Here is a 16,276-nt window from a genome sequence, read left to right as displayed (position 1 = left end):
CCGCACACATAGAGGTGCGCACACAAAACAGTGTTTCGAATTAGGAAGTCTTTCTTTTGATTTAGTCACTTGTTGATCAGTAACTGCCTTACTTTACCAACATTTAGCCTTCATTATTAGATAATCCACAATGCTTTGACATTGCAAAAAGTTCACATACACACAAATATCATGATGTCGTAATATATAGGCTAAATAAGTCATTATAATACTCTTTTTTATTTAATCCTTGACAAAGAGTGCTCTTTTATTATTGGAAAAAAAATGAAAATGAAAATATTTAAGAATTGCATTTAAGACTATTCTTAAGAACTTTCTATGATCTGTGATTTGTAAAAAAATTCTTAATATTGTTGCTGCTGGTCCAGGAAAGCAGAGTTGCAACCATGTGGTGTAAATCCTGTATGATGCAAGATGTGGACAGGTGTTGATATTGTCCTTCAGGTTGTGACCATAGTTTGTAAAATGTCAATGTAATCCTGTATAAGATGGAGGTGTTTCCTACACGTATAGGCTAATTAAAACTTCATTGTGCACACGTGTGTATGGGGGGGTCCATAAAACACTTGTGCCCAGGGGCCTCTAAATTCCTAATCCGGGATAACAGTCATTTAAAAACCATTAACTCAATAAATACATGTACATGTATACAAAAACACAAAACATTTTCAAATCCAATGATATACCAGGTTTTTAATTTTCACAGTCTAACAAATTCTGGGGGAAAAACTGTGTTCATGTCTATTTGGTTAAACCTAACCATTTGACCTCATTGGTTTAATTAAATGGAAGACTGGGTTGTAAAATTATGAATTACTGTGAAATTCTTCATAAATTAAATTGAAAAATTTTAGTTTTGAACAGAAATTAAAACGAACAAATGGACTGAGAAAGTTGGTTAACTGCTGGTTAGAATGAATTGGACTACAGTTGTGAACTGATATGTGTTTGAGTCAAACATAAAGAGCTATGGAATGTGAAACTACAGGTTGTAGATCAAGAAATGGTAAACTATTCAGGAAGGTCATTTGGTATGTTTACTGAAGCTGTTTGCAATTTTTTGGAGGATCTATTGACAGAAATGCGATATAATACACACATCTATGTCTTCAGAGGTGTATAAAGAGCTTAAATATTGAAGCTGTATGTTTTTACTACCTTAGAATGAGTTCTTTCTATCTACACACACTACAAGTCCCCTTACATGGAATTCACCATGTTGTTTCTACAGCAGCCCTAAACGGACAAGCTGCTTTACAGAACGCGTTTCAGAGTCATTTGGAGCATGTTTCGTGTGTATTTGGTATAGATCTACTGCATCACTTTACAGCGCTGGCAGATTGAACCTTAGCTGGATGTCATGCTTCAAAGCACTGGAGCCAGGTTCAGTTCCTCCTCTTGGCCAAAACGTGGGCACAGGGGCACCTTCACTCCCCGGTATGCACTATGCTAGCATATTATCACTTGTATGGTGGCCAGCAAAGGGATTTCCATGGATAGAAAGATGTTTTAAGCATAATTTAAGTTGAATTGACCCCTAAAGCTATCGATTTGACTTCAAATTTGAATGAAGCTGTTTAACTTAAGGTTTTAAGTTGCTGTTTTTTTACAGTACATTATAAAGCATTAATCAAATGTACATCACTACATTTCTTAAATAAATGTATACATTATTCTACCTTTAGGCCGCGTGAACAACAGTATTTTAATTGAGAATGGCACCTGAGTAAAAATAGAAAGTACTCGATTTTTGTGTACTCAAGTATTAAGGGTTAAAAACATGTGAAAATAACATTGTAGTAAAGTAAAAATGATGATATATGCTTTATAATGTATTAATGTATAAAATAAGATCACTCTAATAAAGTAGATATTTGAAAAAGGTACTTGAGTACAATAAAAATACGTACATACGCTTTATTGCTCCCTAATCTTTGGATTAAAGTGTCTGCTGACTAAATGCTTTTAGAAAGTTATTAATTGAATTTAATTTTGCTAACATATTTTAGCCTGACCTTCTGCATTCTACACCCATGATATTATAGTACACATCATGCAACAATAAATGTTTTAAATTGTCGCTGAATCATTTTTACATGACCTACATATTGCTAATGAGCACTGATTCTATATTTTGTAGTTATCACATGATTACAGAAAATCCACAATATGTATAGTGCAATTTAAATCACATGTAATACTGTATGTATTTCTAACAAACGACATTTACATTTAATTTTACTTCACACAAAGAGTAGAAAACTGGTGGCTAATCTTAGGATAAGAAGCATCAACGTATGATTTTGACCATTCATTTTTCTATAATTGGACTATTTGATATGGCACAAAAATGTCTTTAGCTGGATTTTCACACATATTCAACTGGACTAACACAGCAGACAGATTCAAACTCACATTATATCTGGCTGTACGGGGAAAGAGCCCACTGCAGTACATTCTTGGGACAAATGCTTAATTACAGATCTTGCAGTGGTCAAAAAATAGCATTAATTCTCATAGCTCTGCTGGTGTTCCTAAACCCAAAGCTGATCTGGGATCTGTATATGGTGGATTGTTGCTGGTTGTTATATGCACAGTGCAGATGGGTTGAGCCTGCTTTACAAGCATCAAGAGAGCCACTGCCAACCACGGGCATCTGTTAACTCTCTGTTCTGAAATAAGAGAGAGAGAGAAAGAGAGCAAAAGAGAGTGAACAAGATATTGCCTATACATCTCCATTAGTGTTTATACTTCAGTCTGCACCACTGTCACTTATTGTGCCATTTTCTATCTGTCAAACTCGTCTTGTCTGTCAATATATCATTTTGTTCCCTCTATCTTTCTGGTTTTGCTATGTTCATCTCAACCTGCATCATACTCTCCCAAATTCCTTCCTTATATATCTGTGGCTCTTTTCACCTGACACATTTTAGATGTGTGGAGGCTGTGTAAGGTTTTCATTAGTGTTAAATGAACAGTGTTTCTCTGCCGTGTAATCGTTGCCTTGTAAATGTTTAGGCCTCCACCGATTTATAAGTGTGTGGCCATTCCGTTGAAAATTCTGCTAAAAAGCGCTGTTGTTAAATTAATAGGTATTGGTCATTAAAAGATGTCATTATACCAAAAGCACCATCTGAAGTTGAGATAAACTTTGAGCAATGCTGACTTACCATGAATGTCATCGAAGACCCGATCTGAAACGTAACTACAGTTTAGTATTCACAAAAAGTTTTTTATATCTATTAACACACAAACATACATCTTATTGATAATATGTGATCTAATATGTCAGTCCTTTTATTTTGACAAGTATTCTTTGTATTTCGTGAGAACTGCAAGAGACCAACACTGTGAAACAATCGACTCCTCATTTACTGTAATTTATGACAGCTTTCAACCACTAGATGGCTCTTCACACATACTTGCCATTTGAATTACAAAGCTCTGTTGGCAACAAGACAAGAACCCAGATGATAACAATGATTTTACACATATAATATGAATAAATAAAAAAACTTTACTATAGCACATATTTTTTCATTAAATTAAACTACTGTATATACATACACACACCATTATAGCATGGGCCAGTCTGGCCCACCAATTAAAACTACTAGCCTATAAAAACGATCGTCTTTTTTTATTATTTCATAAATATAATTTAAATAAATAATACACATAAAGGATAGAATTCATAAACGTACGAAATATTGCTTCTAACAAATCCACAATCCAGCTTGTTTTCTTGTGAAGCGCTTGCAACCTCTTCCAGAAACTTGCCTAAACCGCCAGCTTAAACTGAAACAGTACCTTCACTGATAATCAAAGCATCACAGAAAGTCATTTCAGTAGCTTGTAATAAATACTCCGGGCTCTTTTACAACACTGATCAAAGTGCAAACCAATTAGACCAGTGTAGTTAAAGCGCTGCCATGTGGTTCTGTTTGTGTGAGACCATCAGACACTTCCTTTAGTTAATGTGTCACACTGTAGCACAGATGAAATAAGACAGATGGTGCGAGGAAGGAAGGTGAGTGCTGTATGTGGGTGTGTGGGATCTGTAATCTGAGAAAGAGCACAAGCGAACTTTGGATCTCACAGCAGGCGTCGCCCTAGGTCTTCTATGGCTTTGTTACCTGAGTTGCCACACAGGTTTGATCGGTAACCGTGGTGATAGTGAATAATTGAGAGGGTACAGCCAGACAAACACGGTGCATTACAGGAGAGAGAGAGAGAGAGAGAGAGAGAGAGAGAGAGAGAGAGAGAGAGAGAGAGAAATACACATTCAAATACGTTTAACTATCATTTAGTATATAAAACTTTTTGACACACTTATTCGGTGATGGAGGGAGACGGGACTTTTATTAACATCTCATTAGCTGATGATACAGGTAAGATTTATACATTGTCTTAAACCTGTTTGAGTTGTCGTATTGCCGGAACCGATGCCCCCAAAGAACTACCTTAACTTGTACCTACCTTAGCGTGGACATTTAATTGATATTAATCTATAATATACATGATTTTATTTGGAGTTGCCGGTCATGTTGAGGTATTCTGGCTTGGGCAATAACATCCCTGTATTAAAGTGAGCTATGTAGTTTTGCTGTCTCAGTATGAATGGTGAGGCAGTGTTGTGTGGACACAGGGCAGGAATCTGATTTGCCTTATATGAGGCAGTGAGTAATACTTGTGTACAGAGTTCACACCAGACACACATGAATACATTTGAAAGTAGCTAGTGTCGAAACAAATGCTGCATATTTTATATGACTCATGTCTATTTTGAACACGAGTAGCCTAATAGTTAAACACTCAAACATCCCTGATCATGCATGTGAATAGATGAGGTCTCATCTATTAAAGGAACAATATCGACGACAAATAAAAATCCTCATGTTGTTCAAATCTTGAATAATATATGAGATATTTTGAGAAATGTCTCATGTGTCTTATAGGATGAAAGTCATTGGGACCCAGTATTTGCTTAACAATGTTCGTCGGATCTTTTTTTCGTGTTTTGCAGAAAGGTTTGGAATGACATGATGGTGAATAAATGAAAGATGATTTATTTTCAAACAAAATAAACAAATGGTATTACCTTGCTGCCATGTTTACAACAGTCAAGATTGTTGTTTGTGTCAGTGTAATTGCATTCACATTTATACAAGTGTACAGTAAACATTTAGCTAATCGCGCCTTAAAGTACATTGCAGTATATTTACCGCAATACAATGCGCTTTTAAAATCCAATTTATTATCCAATCTTATCATCTATCTAATCTTATTATTTTATTCTTAACTCATTATTTGATTGGAGTGGCTAGATTTAACACGAAGTGTGGGATTATCTTGGAAAAAGTAACCATGGTTTAATTATAGATAAATGGAACCATTTCACCTTGTTTTTGGCAAATTGATAACCCTTTGTATAGTTTGTTTGCCTACAAATGGCACGATTAAACTATAATTACTATACTGAGACCATGGTAAATGTGTGCTTACTATGGTTTTACTACAATTAACAAGAAAACTATAGTGACTGCTATAACTGAACCATCTCTGTTCATACTGTTGAAATGTAGGATAGTGTTTTTGTCGTTCTGAACGTGGTGTATATCAAGAGGAGAACAAAGCACGAGGTTGACGGGGAACTTTGTCTTCCTCTGTCGGCGTGTTTCGGCAGTGCGTGTGATTGTATGGGTGGACGTGAGCGTGAAGGAGAGGGAGATAAGTGATGAGGTAACGGACTGTCCGTATCATCTACCTGGAGGATTGTATCGCAGGCGCGATTCTTTGTGATCATCTTAAATAACAGTAACTAAATTAGGTAAGTGTGTCTGGAACAGCGTATCTCTAGCATCTTAAACATGCGATTGTGTTTAAAGCGTGTTTCGAGATGTTAATGTCATATCGGATTTTTATCTGATTCTTTTAAATGGGATACAAACTGAGATGCGAGAATGTCCTTCCTGTTTTTGTTTCTCCCGTTGAGTCGACTCATGGTAGCGGCCTGTAAGGCGCGAGGTTGGGATTTAAACTAACGTTACGTGGCATGGGTTAAAACGTAATACAAATTTGTTATCGCAACTTCAAACTATTAAAAGAGAATGTGAAGGGATGCCAGATTATAGTGGTTTTAGCGGTATATGAAGTGTGCTGTGTTAGTATCACGCTGTTTTGTGTGTGTTAGCCTCTTGCTAACTTAGCAAACAGGAATTGTGTTTGTGAACGCCTTCGACCCATGAACTACGATGCACTGGGACTCTATTGTTTCTTAAACAAGCCGTCTTAAATCTAGTTAATAACATGTCAATACCAATGTATTTATATAAATGACCCGTGGAGGAGAAATGCTGCTCGCTCACAAACCGCTAATATGACACTTAACCAAATAGGATAGTTTAAGCGTTACCATATTAATATATCATAGTACTTCAAAGAATACCTTGAAATATACCCGAGTCTAATTTGTACATGTTCATAGTTTGTAAGTGTCGTGTGTGGACTACAATGACCCATCTTGTTTGTTAAATAACATATAAAGACATTTCTTACAGCTGAAGGAGAACCAAGAGTCCTGCGATTCAGAAAAGAAGACCAGTACAGAACCATGAACTGTGAGATTGACGGTAAACTTCGACCACAATTCCATGCAATTTTCGTAGTTTTGTTGCGGCGTTTCACAACAAGTGTTTGTGTGTCTTTGTTTATCATTTTAGGAGATATGGAGAATCAGGTTGAGCAAGAAGAGAAGACGAGGCTTATTAACCAAGTGCTGGAGCTTCAGCACACGCTTGAAGGTATAAATCTTATAAACATATTTTCGGGACATTACCAAACATTTTCACACCTTTTATAGTATTTAAAGTGAGTGGTGCCCTTATGCTGTTTTGTTTTGAAACAAAGCATTCGCTTTGCAATGCAATGCGACACCCGTCACGCTGCTGTTTGTCTTCAACCGAGAGTACTTCCATCCACTCCGGCACTCTTAATGGCTGCCTGGAAAAGCGAAGTGATGCACTCTAATGCTTTCTGTCTCCCTCATTAGATCTGTCTGCGCGTGTGGATGCGGTCAAGGAAGAGAACCTTAAGCTCAAATCAGAGAACCAGGTTCTTGGGCAGTACATTGAGAACCTCATGTCCGCCTCCAGCGTGTTTCAGACCACCGATACCAAAAGCAAACGGAAATAAGAGATCGCTGGACCCTGTCTACATAGTTCCTCATGTCTTCAGCATTCATACATAATAGCCAGAACATAAGCCGCTGTTTGTTTTGTATTTCGTTTTACAGTATACTCATGTATCTATCAGCATGGGATGGTTATTACTTGAATGGACGGTCCTTGAGAGATGGGGAGGGGAAGAACCCCCCTGCGATGTTGTTTTCATGGAAAGCATATCAACATGTGCTTGATTTTGTTTTACCAAAATCTAGACGCTCAGATAATATAACTTGGCAAAAAGTACTGAAGTCTACAGTTGTTGACTAAAAAAAAGATAAAGATGTGTCAGTTGTAAGACTAACCATGTAGAATCAAAGACAGTATTAATGTGGCCAGGATTAGGTCAATTTACATCCCATTGGCTTACAAGTGTTACAAGTTGGGAAAGAATGCACAAAGCAATGTGCGATCAGATAAGTACAGAGCGTGTGTTGTTGCGCCTTCTGCATAATTCATTTCATGAATGAAACAATTTTTAGACCTTGCATAAACACCTTCAAACCTTTTAGATAGACGAGCAACAAAAGCGTTTTAGATGTAAACAACAATACTGCATAAAGCACATACACATCTGATGTGTATTATGGTGTTCACAGAGATGTTCACTTGAAAGTGCATGACATCCTTTAATTTTTAAGTGCATGGTTTAAAAAAATAAAAGAGAATGGATTAATGAATATCAGTAACACTCTCACTCAGCCCATATGCCATTTACCTTTATATTCTTAAAGTCCGTCCCACCACATTAGTTTAACTGTCTATTATATTTGGATGTACTGTAGAACATTTTCTGACTAGTGCACTAATATGCGGGAAAGCATTAATGACCCCTGGGGTCAGTTGATTGAAATGGCTAGTGATGTAAACTGCAGCACTATATTGGAGAGGACACAATTTCATGTTTGAATCTATAAGATGAAGGGACCCAAATATTGGAGGTAAATGGACTGTCTGGCTTTAACTGTTTGTCAGGATTTGCTAATGTGAAACATCTGTCAGTATAAATACAAAGAACACAAAAGGCTCTGTCACAGATACTGGCTGCGACAACACTACATCATTTTTGTTTGTAATTTATGTTTGCAACCACCCAATGTAAGATACTGCCTGTTCTGAAAGTGTACATTTTATTTTGTTACGATTATGCCTTTATTAAAAATAATTTGCCTTTGCATACACTGTGGTTCTTGTGACGTCATGACAACAGAGCACATTTATAGTAAATATTTATTATTTCCAAGAGCAATGAACAGCTTGCAAACATGTAAACAAAAGGCTGTTCTCATAAGGCTAAACACGTAACCTAAAAAAGCAGGAAAACAAAACTACTCGTTTGTGTCTGCTTTCAAACTTCAATGGTTTCATACATGTTGGTCAGTCTAACGTCAAAACAGGAATCGGCGGGAGAGTTTTCAGTGTGCGTACTATAGTCTGCTGTTAGTGTGTCGGTGATCACGCTGACCTGGGCTCAGCTTTGACTGTGTGTAACGACTTGAATGCTAAAAAAAGCAATACTGATCCACTCATCTGACCTAGACATTTAGCCAAAAACAGCCCCTGCTCTCACAGGACTCTTATCCACAGCCTGCTTACTGTGGCAATGCGGTAGAAAGCTAGATTTAAAAGTCCTATGCCTAAATTTCATTGCATCTTTTGTCAAACGAGGTACAAACAATAAATACGACCAGTGTGATTTGATCATGTTAAAAAGCTCTTACCTTAGAACACAAATAACTGACCTTTTTAATAACTTAAAGAACTAAAATGTAGATGTTATCATAAACTAGTTTTTCTTTCTAAAACGGCACTATATTTCCCCTCACGGTACTCTGATCAATTACTAGCAGGGAAACGCAGGCCAGATACTACTCCTTGAATTTTAATTGAAAAGGAAAAAATAGGAAAAAAGTCAGAGACAAAACTGAGCAGGGCTGATGTTTGGATCTAAATCCAAACTGTAACGGATAAGAATGAAGCGGAAGACTTGAGGAAGGGAGGCGAGGTTACAGATGAATGATGACCTCTTCAGTAGAGCGGCTAGGGTTACCGTTTTTTTGCATGCTATAGGGCATACTGCCGAAAGCATGCAGCAAAAAAGAGGCAGAGGAACGAGAAAGCAGGGAAAACTTGGGAAAGCCAGGGGTCTTCAGTCCTTTCGTACTTTTCTCTTTCTGACAGCTTTAGGTTCTTCTTCTGAGATCTGAGTTCCTTCGTCAGCATCCTTCATCTGCAATAAAAAATGTGTTAAGAAGCTTATCCTTTATGATCAATCCAAACTTTAGAAACAATTTGAACTCTCTTACTTCATCCTCTGAGGGCGTGTCATTTGGCTTACTGGCCTCTTCTTCCTCCTCCTCCTCCTCTTCCTCATCCTCCTCCTCTTCTTCTGTATCTCCTCCATTTTCCAGCTCCTTCTCAATCCCATCACCATTCTCATCCGCTGGTGAGTAACAAAGATGGAACATTAACAAGAGAATTATAAAATAAAAAGAATAAAAGTATGACAAATCACTTCACAAACCAGCAGCATCAGTTGCATCCTCTGCTTTCGCTTTATCTTCATCCTTTCCTTTCTCCTCCGCTTTGTCTTCGTCGTCCTCCTCCTCCTCCTCCTCTTCTTCTTCCACTACGTCCTCTGGTTCCGACTTGGGTGGGTCAATTTTCTTGTATACGTAGTCATCATTTGACTTCTACAACACATAAAGGATAATTTACAGGCAGCCGGTTGTTATCGCAGAAATAAGCCCTGACAGTTTAATAAAGATCCACCGCGAAACAAACTTACAAGCTAATTATTACATTGCTACTTGAGAAAAAACTGGACATGAATTGAAACATCTGAATTGGAAATATTTAAAATTAGGTCAATTTTACCGAATGCCAACCTTCCGCAAGGAAAAGCTGTTTACTTTCGTTTTTAAGTTAAGAAATTACTTTCAAACGTCACAATCATTTAATAATTTGTAAATATAATGTCATGCATGTAATTAAAAGACATTTATATTAAAATTGTCAAAAAGATTTGCTGCATTCCGGTTACTATGTGTTATCAGTTTTGAGAGGTTGTTATCTGGGAATAAAGAAACTGCAAATTGCACGACTGTCCAATCAGAATCAAGCATTCCAACGAGCTGAGATACTCAAATTGGTAAAGTCACCAGAGTACATTGCATAACTGTACTTGCGATTAGAAGATTAATCCGCTTTGATAACCTCATTGAGGTATGCAAAACTCACAGAAAAAAACTAATTTGCAAGTCGCTTTGAATTAAAGCGTCTGCTCAGTGACTATAGGTCACATGTAAATGTGTGTTTATAGCGAATTTTTATACTCTTGTTATCAGTTACTTTGACAGTAGGAAAGGATAGAAGCGCCCTATTATGCTCAAAATAAATAATGTAATAGAATTAATGTGCTGAACTCAAGAATCTATATGCCTCTTATAAAAACAGCTAAATATTTACTGTTGACAGGCAACCATGTCAAGTGTTTAATTTATACATAAATGAAGCAGTACTGAATGCCACAGTCCTTACCTTCGGCCAGCAGAAGAGCACAGCCAGCCCAATAGGCAGCCCAATGGTAAGAATGTAAACCACCCACAGCCAGGGCCTTTCCTCAGCAGCCAGCGTCAACTGACTCAACACTCCAGGCTAAAATGGAAAGAGACAGTCTGAGTACATTAACCAAATCAAAAGCAAATAAATGCAGAGAGCTAACATGCAACAGAGTTCTATGAGAGACAGAGACAAACCTCGTTGGCGCTAGCAACAAGCTTTTTCAGTCCCCAGCTGTCTGCTGCCCAGCGGTCTGCCACTTCCTTCTCAGAAGTAATAATGAAATTATCAAAGTAAATGTCGGAGGTCATTGACCAAAGCTCCAGACCCACAGCTCTGAAAGATGCCATTCGAAACGGGTGAAGATCCTCGAAGTAGTCAGGGTTTGTGATCTTTCGTGGACTCCACACACCCTGTGAAAATTTAGAGCACATTATTACAGCAAAGATGCAGCAAATGTTTAACATAGCTTGATATAAGGTGCACATTTTTTATTTTAGATGCTGGTACCTGGTAATTGGGGTTGTCTATGAGAGGTGCCTTCCATGTGCCCTTATACTGAGGATTATTAATCATGGGTGGCTTCCATTCACCGCAGCCCGGAGCAGTTTCACACGCTGGGTTTGGCACCTGAGGTGCTTCCCATTCACCATCCATTTCCTCATCCCTGAGACACAGAAATAACATTAATGGCAGTAAATGGAAGCAGCAAATCTGATATAGCAGCATAACTGGGGTTGGCACAAGTATTATTAATATGTCAAAAGTATTACAGATGATTGTCTGATAAATATATCAATACTATTACTTCAGTGGTTACTACCATAGTCTGTCTCTTTGGTATTGCAGAATGTGGGAGGCTAGTGGGTTCTCCTGTTCATTAGAGAGTTAGAGCTTCCCCACCCTGATCATGTTTTTTCAATAACAGACGTATGCAAAACAAACATAACCTGGCCTTCCTGTAAAACACACTGTAACAGATAAACCGTTATACAAGCCAGTCTGTTCTGGAGTGTCCAACAGTTTCGTGCAGACTGGAAACCAATGTTTATTTACAAAACAAAGATTTTGTTTTGGACTTTGGTTCCAAGAATGAGTGTTACACAAGATCTAGAATGGTAGTTATACCCAAATATGAATCATCCACCGAAGGCTTAACTCAATGTGTCCTCTTAGGCACTTCAAATACTGTAGAAGACAGTTTGATTGTTGGCCAATATAATTCACGCATCAGGTAACTAAAGGCCCCGGCACACTTGACTAAGCGTCCGCCTCATGTACAACTGTACGTCTGAGTTCAAAACATGCACAACACAAAGGAGTATGTGTGCTCTACCAGACCGTCAGAGGGCAGCGCCGAGTCGCGTCATTTACAGACCTACAGTTAATTAATGATAGAGGAAGTGGGCCTTTTCGCCATTGCAAACAATCCAAACAAACGGTAAGCCACCAAGAACCACCACCAAACCGTATAGAGAAGGATATGTTTCCAAGCTTACTGTTCTTGGTTTCAGTGTGTTCAGTTGCATCATGCAGACAGACAGACCATATTTCCGTCCTTAACACTGTGTGCTGGGTCCATTTCTATACTCTCTCTGTTTGTAGAGAACCACACCATGCATAAGACCTTATTATTAAACTATTCTGGCATCCTGCCAAGAATCTTTTAATAATTATAATAGGTTTGCCAGTACAGTTATAGACATATCTAGACCACATAAGTTCTTGACCAAGATTTTCAGCTCCCTTAGCTGCGAAGACCACATAACTGTAGTTACAAAACCACACTAGCGGAACATTTACAGTGGCAAATAAACCCGTCCTGATTAGAACCCCAAATCAAATAGTGAAGCTCCTCATGGAACCTTAACAAAAGGCAATGGGTCAAAGGAAACAGTTGTTGTTCTTACCAGTCATCTGGTTTTTCTGCAGTGGGGTCAGACACAAACTCTGGTTCATCATCCAGCCACCCATCTGGCTTCACCGCATCAGGGTCGGGAATCTTAGCTGGGGCATCCTCGTCCCTAGAGAGAGATAAGAAAAGAAGCCTTATTACACTGCTATTCTCATGACAAGATCACTTGATTCCATTATCAGTTCATTACTCCTATGTTGATGAAACCCAGATGTACATTCGTACTTAAACTCAAAAGATAACATGCTCGGCTTGGGGGTTGGCAAACAGCATTTTGGGAGGTTCGCAAACAGCATTTTGCATGCAAGGTTGTACTGTATTTTAAGCACATCTACTGCAAAAACATAGCAACCAATCTGGGAGGTTTTCCATTGAAACTGCTCAAAATAGAATTAAATACATTTACACCATACCACTACTATCATTGTCTGTACAAGGCATTTCTAACGTAAGTTGGCACAACAATGTTGCCTACTGTATCACACTGTACTGTAACTTTCTAAAACAAATATTTACAATGGGGAAAAACTAAATACTTGATTTGCAATTTGACTTTGTTTAATATTCTCACCAGTCATCAGGTTTGACTGCTTCTGGATTAGGGATTTTAGCTCTCTCATCCCAGTCATCAGGCTTTGAGTCTTTGGGATCATCAATCTCTTTGGGAGGGTTCACAGGTGGAATGACATCTGTCAACAGGCTTCCTTTGCCAACACTTGACTGGTCTATAAAGACCTCATAGCTATTGTCTGGATTTAAAACTGAGAAAAACAGAACAATTGCATGTATCATCATAAAGTAATTCACCATTTACGTTGTTATATATTTTATTGACCAAATTGACAGTCGGTTCCCCATTGTCTAAAATTATTATATATTTTAACACTATAACATAAATAAAAAAAGTTTTTCTTGTCTGTGCACACAAATACCAGTAAACTGCTATGTTTATAATACGTTTGAATGAACTGGCTAGCGGAAGGCATTCTTCTTAATTTCCAAATCGTTTTATTATAAAAGTACTAGAGAGAAAGCACACCAAGAGTGTAGAGGTGAGTCTTTTTATCCGTGTAGAACTTCTTCAGATCAACATCAGGTCGTTTGGCATGTTTTTCTTCTATATCTCCATTAAGGGGATTTTTATGTCTGAAAATAAAATGTAGTTTGTGGTCCTCTCCACATTTATCCGGCCCAAACATGATGCTGTATGGTGTCCTGTCTTGAAACTGCTCCTATGATTCAAAATCAATTAAAGGTTATTGCACTTATTTGCATCCTTTCGAATTTGAAATCTGTATTGAACATAGTGTCTTTTTCTCAAAATAGAAATACATATTCGTGATGGGCGGTACTTCACCACAGACTATGTTTTTACAATATGAAGCTCGATCGATCGAGCCATGTGCTCACCAGGTCCAAGTCTTTTGAGTCTGACAGAAGCTTGATGTAAGCACCTCCACAGTCAATGCCATCTTGAAAATTTACCTCGTACCTGCACAGATCAGGTTGTCAGAATGCAAAAGTGTTATATTTGAAGTGTCAAGCAGACATCATAATCTAAATAGCTGTACATTTAACTGCTACAAATAACCTGTACAAGAAAAAAAACACTCACTGGACAATGAGGGGCATGTTCTTAAAGACGAAGGGTCGGTTAAGCAGAGCAGCAATGGCGTGGTGCTTAGCACGGGACTTGAGCACCAAACCCAAATCACCTGCCACCTTGTTTTCCTTTAGGGGTTCAACCTCCCATTTACCTAGGCAAATGATAAAATAAATCACAAAAATATGCAGTGAAAAGCAGAAGCTCACATTCAATTTTATTTTCATCCAAAATTACAAACAAACATTGATCGATACACTCAAGCACGTTAGCCTCGCTTAAAAACTAACCATCATATTTTGCGATATCTTCGTCGGCATCTTCCTTCATTGTTTTAGAGAGCTGCCAGCTGCAGAAAACAATTATACACCATGAAAATCCAACAAATGGACAAGTATTACGTAAAAAGGGATTTCACTATTAAAGTGACTTCTGAACAATGAATAAAATGTTTGACTCCCTTCTAAACCTTATCTAACAATAGTAGAAGTTCCCCTTAGGTCACATTCAGAACCTACTGACAGCCCTCTCAATAAATATTAAAACCTTTATAATATTCAAGTTTATCATATGCAACAGTTATAATTCATTATAAACAATTATGTAATGATAATAATACTGATAAACAATATTTACTTGGCTTCACAAACCTGCTTAAAGAGCCATCATCAAAGGTCTCGGTGAAGAACACATCTCCTGTCGCAACTGGGGTCTTGTATGTTACCTGTGCATATCAAACCGCCCAATGAATATTTACAATAACACAAAATGTAACATGAAATCAAACAATATTCGCCTTCCTATATAAATAATAACAGCTAGTAAACAATGTTGTCCGACCTGGAAAGAAACATTAGTGTCTGCCTCAGTGTTCTCGCTACTGTCCGTCTCCATGTCCACATCAACATCCTCCACAAGAGCATCATCCTCTTCGTTCTCCAGTTCCTCCTCCTGGGCACAGGTTACTATGGAGATGGACAGTAACAAAAGACACGTCCAACCCCAAGGCAACCGCATCTTCAAAAGACAAATGCAAAACTAAAGTTACTTGTTATCTAATATATAACTAATAAATGAAACAATAAGCATCAAAACGTTTAAAGCCTTCTCATTCTTAATTAAGAAGGAGAGTCCGATTCCATGCCATTTTGCCCCCGCTATTGATCGACACATCTGCCACCAGAAGGCAACATTTTTGTTAACAGATTCAGGATGTTACAGCAAGGCTTCGTGTCTGGTCAACTAAGCAAAAATGCAACATTAGCTCCTAGCGTTACCCGTCTTACCAAATTAAACTTAAAATACAGGTGCTTTTTGATTTTTTTCGTCAAACAAAATTACATGTATCTAGTTGGTTTTCGGTAGTTTAAAAGAGTCTTCTCGTCATTAACAAATACGATTTAAACATCATATACTAACAGCAGCTGGCTAGCTGCCGTACCGTTAGCTGCAATGATGATGGTGATGAAGATGATGTGCCCGCCTGCGTGATCAACAGTTATAGCGTTAGACAGAAAACAGCTCGTCTTCTTGGCTTACCTTGTCTAGTTTAAGATATATTTGCAATTTGTCGGTCAACTGAAGTTCAAACGGATAGTTTTGTCAGCCAGTGTTTCGGCGCGAAGAGACAGCTATGAATGAGAGCGATAGAGGTTCTTATCTGAACTCGACCGATGACCGCTTCCGCGTTAACTATCAAAATAAAAGTCCATAAAACCCGTTCTACGTCATCCTTCCGTTTAACTCATGTATTAGCTATTTATTTCATCGTAGAATTTCATATGTAAGCCCCATTAATGTATCCTATATCTAAATGTCACAACCCCCTTGTGATATTAATCGAAATTATCTAGTTATATCCGATATAACTCATCTATAAATCGCTTTGGAAGAAGCGTTTGCATAACCCCCGCGATTTTTCCTTCCACAAACGCTAACTCACCCTCTTTCAATATAAAAGTCATCATTTAGTTC

The 16,276-nt window shown here is 37.9% G+C and overlaps 2 protein-coding genes and 1 long non-coding RNA gene across 4 annotated transcripts; 1 reads left to right on the top strand and 2 right to left on the bottom strand.

The window, feature by feature from the left end:
• Positions 1 to 205: 205 nt before the first annotated feature.
• Positions 206 to 3,834, bottom strand: LOC306898199. Its single transcript, XR_013787088.1, has 3 exons — positions 3,705 to 3,834; positions 3,171 to 3,194; positions 206 to 2,672 (listed from the first exon to the last, which is right to left on the bottom strand). It is a non-coding gene; the product is annotated as an uncharacterized lncRNA (long non-coding RNA).
• Positions 3,835 to 4,146: 312 nt separating this feature from the next.
• On the top strand, positions 4,147 to 8,398 carry scoca (short coiled-coil protein a). Of its 2 annotated transcripts, XM_079461864.1 has the most exons (5): positions 4,214 to 4,391; positions 5,586 to 5,830; positions 6,561 to 6,632; positions 6,723 to 6,803; positions 7,052 to 8,398. In XM_079461864.1, the coding sequence occupies exons 3-5, from the start codon at positions 6,614 to 6,616 to the stop codon at positions 7,192 to 7,194; spliced, it is 243 nt and encodes an 80-aa protein (XP_079317990.1). In that variant the 5' UTR covers positions 4,214 to 4,391; positions 5,586 to 5,830; positions 6,561 to 6,613; the 3' UTR covers positions 7,195 to 8,398. The 2 variants fall into 2 exon arrangements, with proteins under 2 accessions (XP_079317989.1, XP_079317990.1); XM_079461863.1 differs by lacking the exon at positions 5,586 to 5,830 and having other exon boundaries at positions 4,147 to 4,391.
• A 37-nt stretch (positions 8,399 to 8,435) lies between these two features.
• On the bottom strand, positions 8,436 to 16,267 carry clgn (calmegin). The gene is made up of 15 exons (XM_079461862.1): positions 15,842 to 16,267; positions 15,143 to 15,319; positions 14,953 to 15,026; positions 14,593 to 14,651; positions 14,315 to 14,456; positions 14,110 to 14,191; positions 13,739 to 13,931; positions 13,271 to 13,460; positions 12,695 to 12,808; positions 11,295 to 11,451; positions 10,982 to 11,197; positions 10,764 to 10,880; positions 9,748 to 9,916; positions 9,530 to 9,666; positions 8,436 to 9,453 (listed from the first exon to the last, which is right to left on the bottom strand). Exons 2-15 carry the CDS (start codon positions 15,317 to 15,319, stop codon positions 9,373 to 9,375), a joined length of 1,908 nt encoding a protein of 635 aa, XP_079317988.1. The 5' UTR covers positions 15,842 to 16,267; the 3' UTR covers positions 8,436 to 9,372.
• Positions 16,268 to 16,276: the final 9 nt, after the last annotated feature.

Source organism: Barbatula barbatula (genome assembly GCF_947034865.1).
Source record: "Barbatula barbatula genome assembly, chromosome: 8".
NCBI lineage: Eukaryota > Metazoa > Chordata > Actinopteri > Cypriniformes > Nemacheilidae > Barbatula > Barbatula barbatula.
The sequence above is the reverse complement of the archived record's forward strand: the minus strand, read 5'-3'. Positions and strand labels throughout refer to the sequence as shown.

Bases quoted from the DNA above. Each gene is read 5' to 3' on its own strand.
- scoca (XM_079461863.1), top strand. From the start codon at position 4,343: ATGGAGGGAGACGGGACTTTTATTAACATCTCATTAGCTGATGATACA. The intron at 4,392-6,560 runs GTAAGATTTATA...CATTTCTTACAG, and splicing joins CTCATTAGCTGATGATACAG to CTGAAGGAGAACCAAGAGTC. The intron at 6,804-7,051 runs GTATAAATCTTA...CTCCCTCATTAG, and splicing joins GCTTCAGCACACGCTTGAAG to ATCTGTCTGCGCGTGTGGAT.
- clgn (XM_079461862.1), bottom strand. From the start codon at position 15,319: ATGCGGTTGCCTTGGGGTTGGACGTGTCTTTTGTTACTGTCCATCTCC. The intron at 10,881-10,981 runs GTTTGTCTCTGT...TTTCCATTTTAG, and splicing joins TTGTTGCTAGCGCCAACGAG to CCTGGAGTGTTGAGTCAGTT. The intron at 9,454-9,529 runs GTAAGAGAGTTC...TTTTTATTGCAG, and splicing joins ACACGCCCTCAGAGGATGAA to ATGAAGGATGCTGACGAAGG.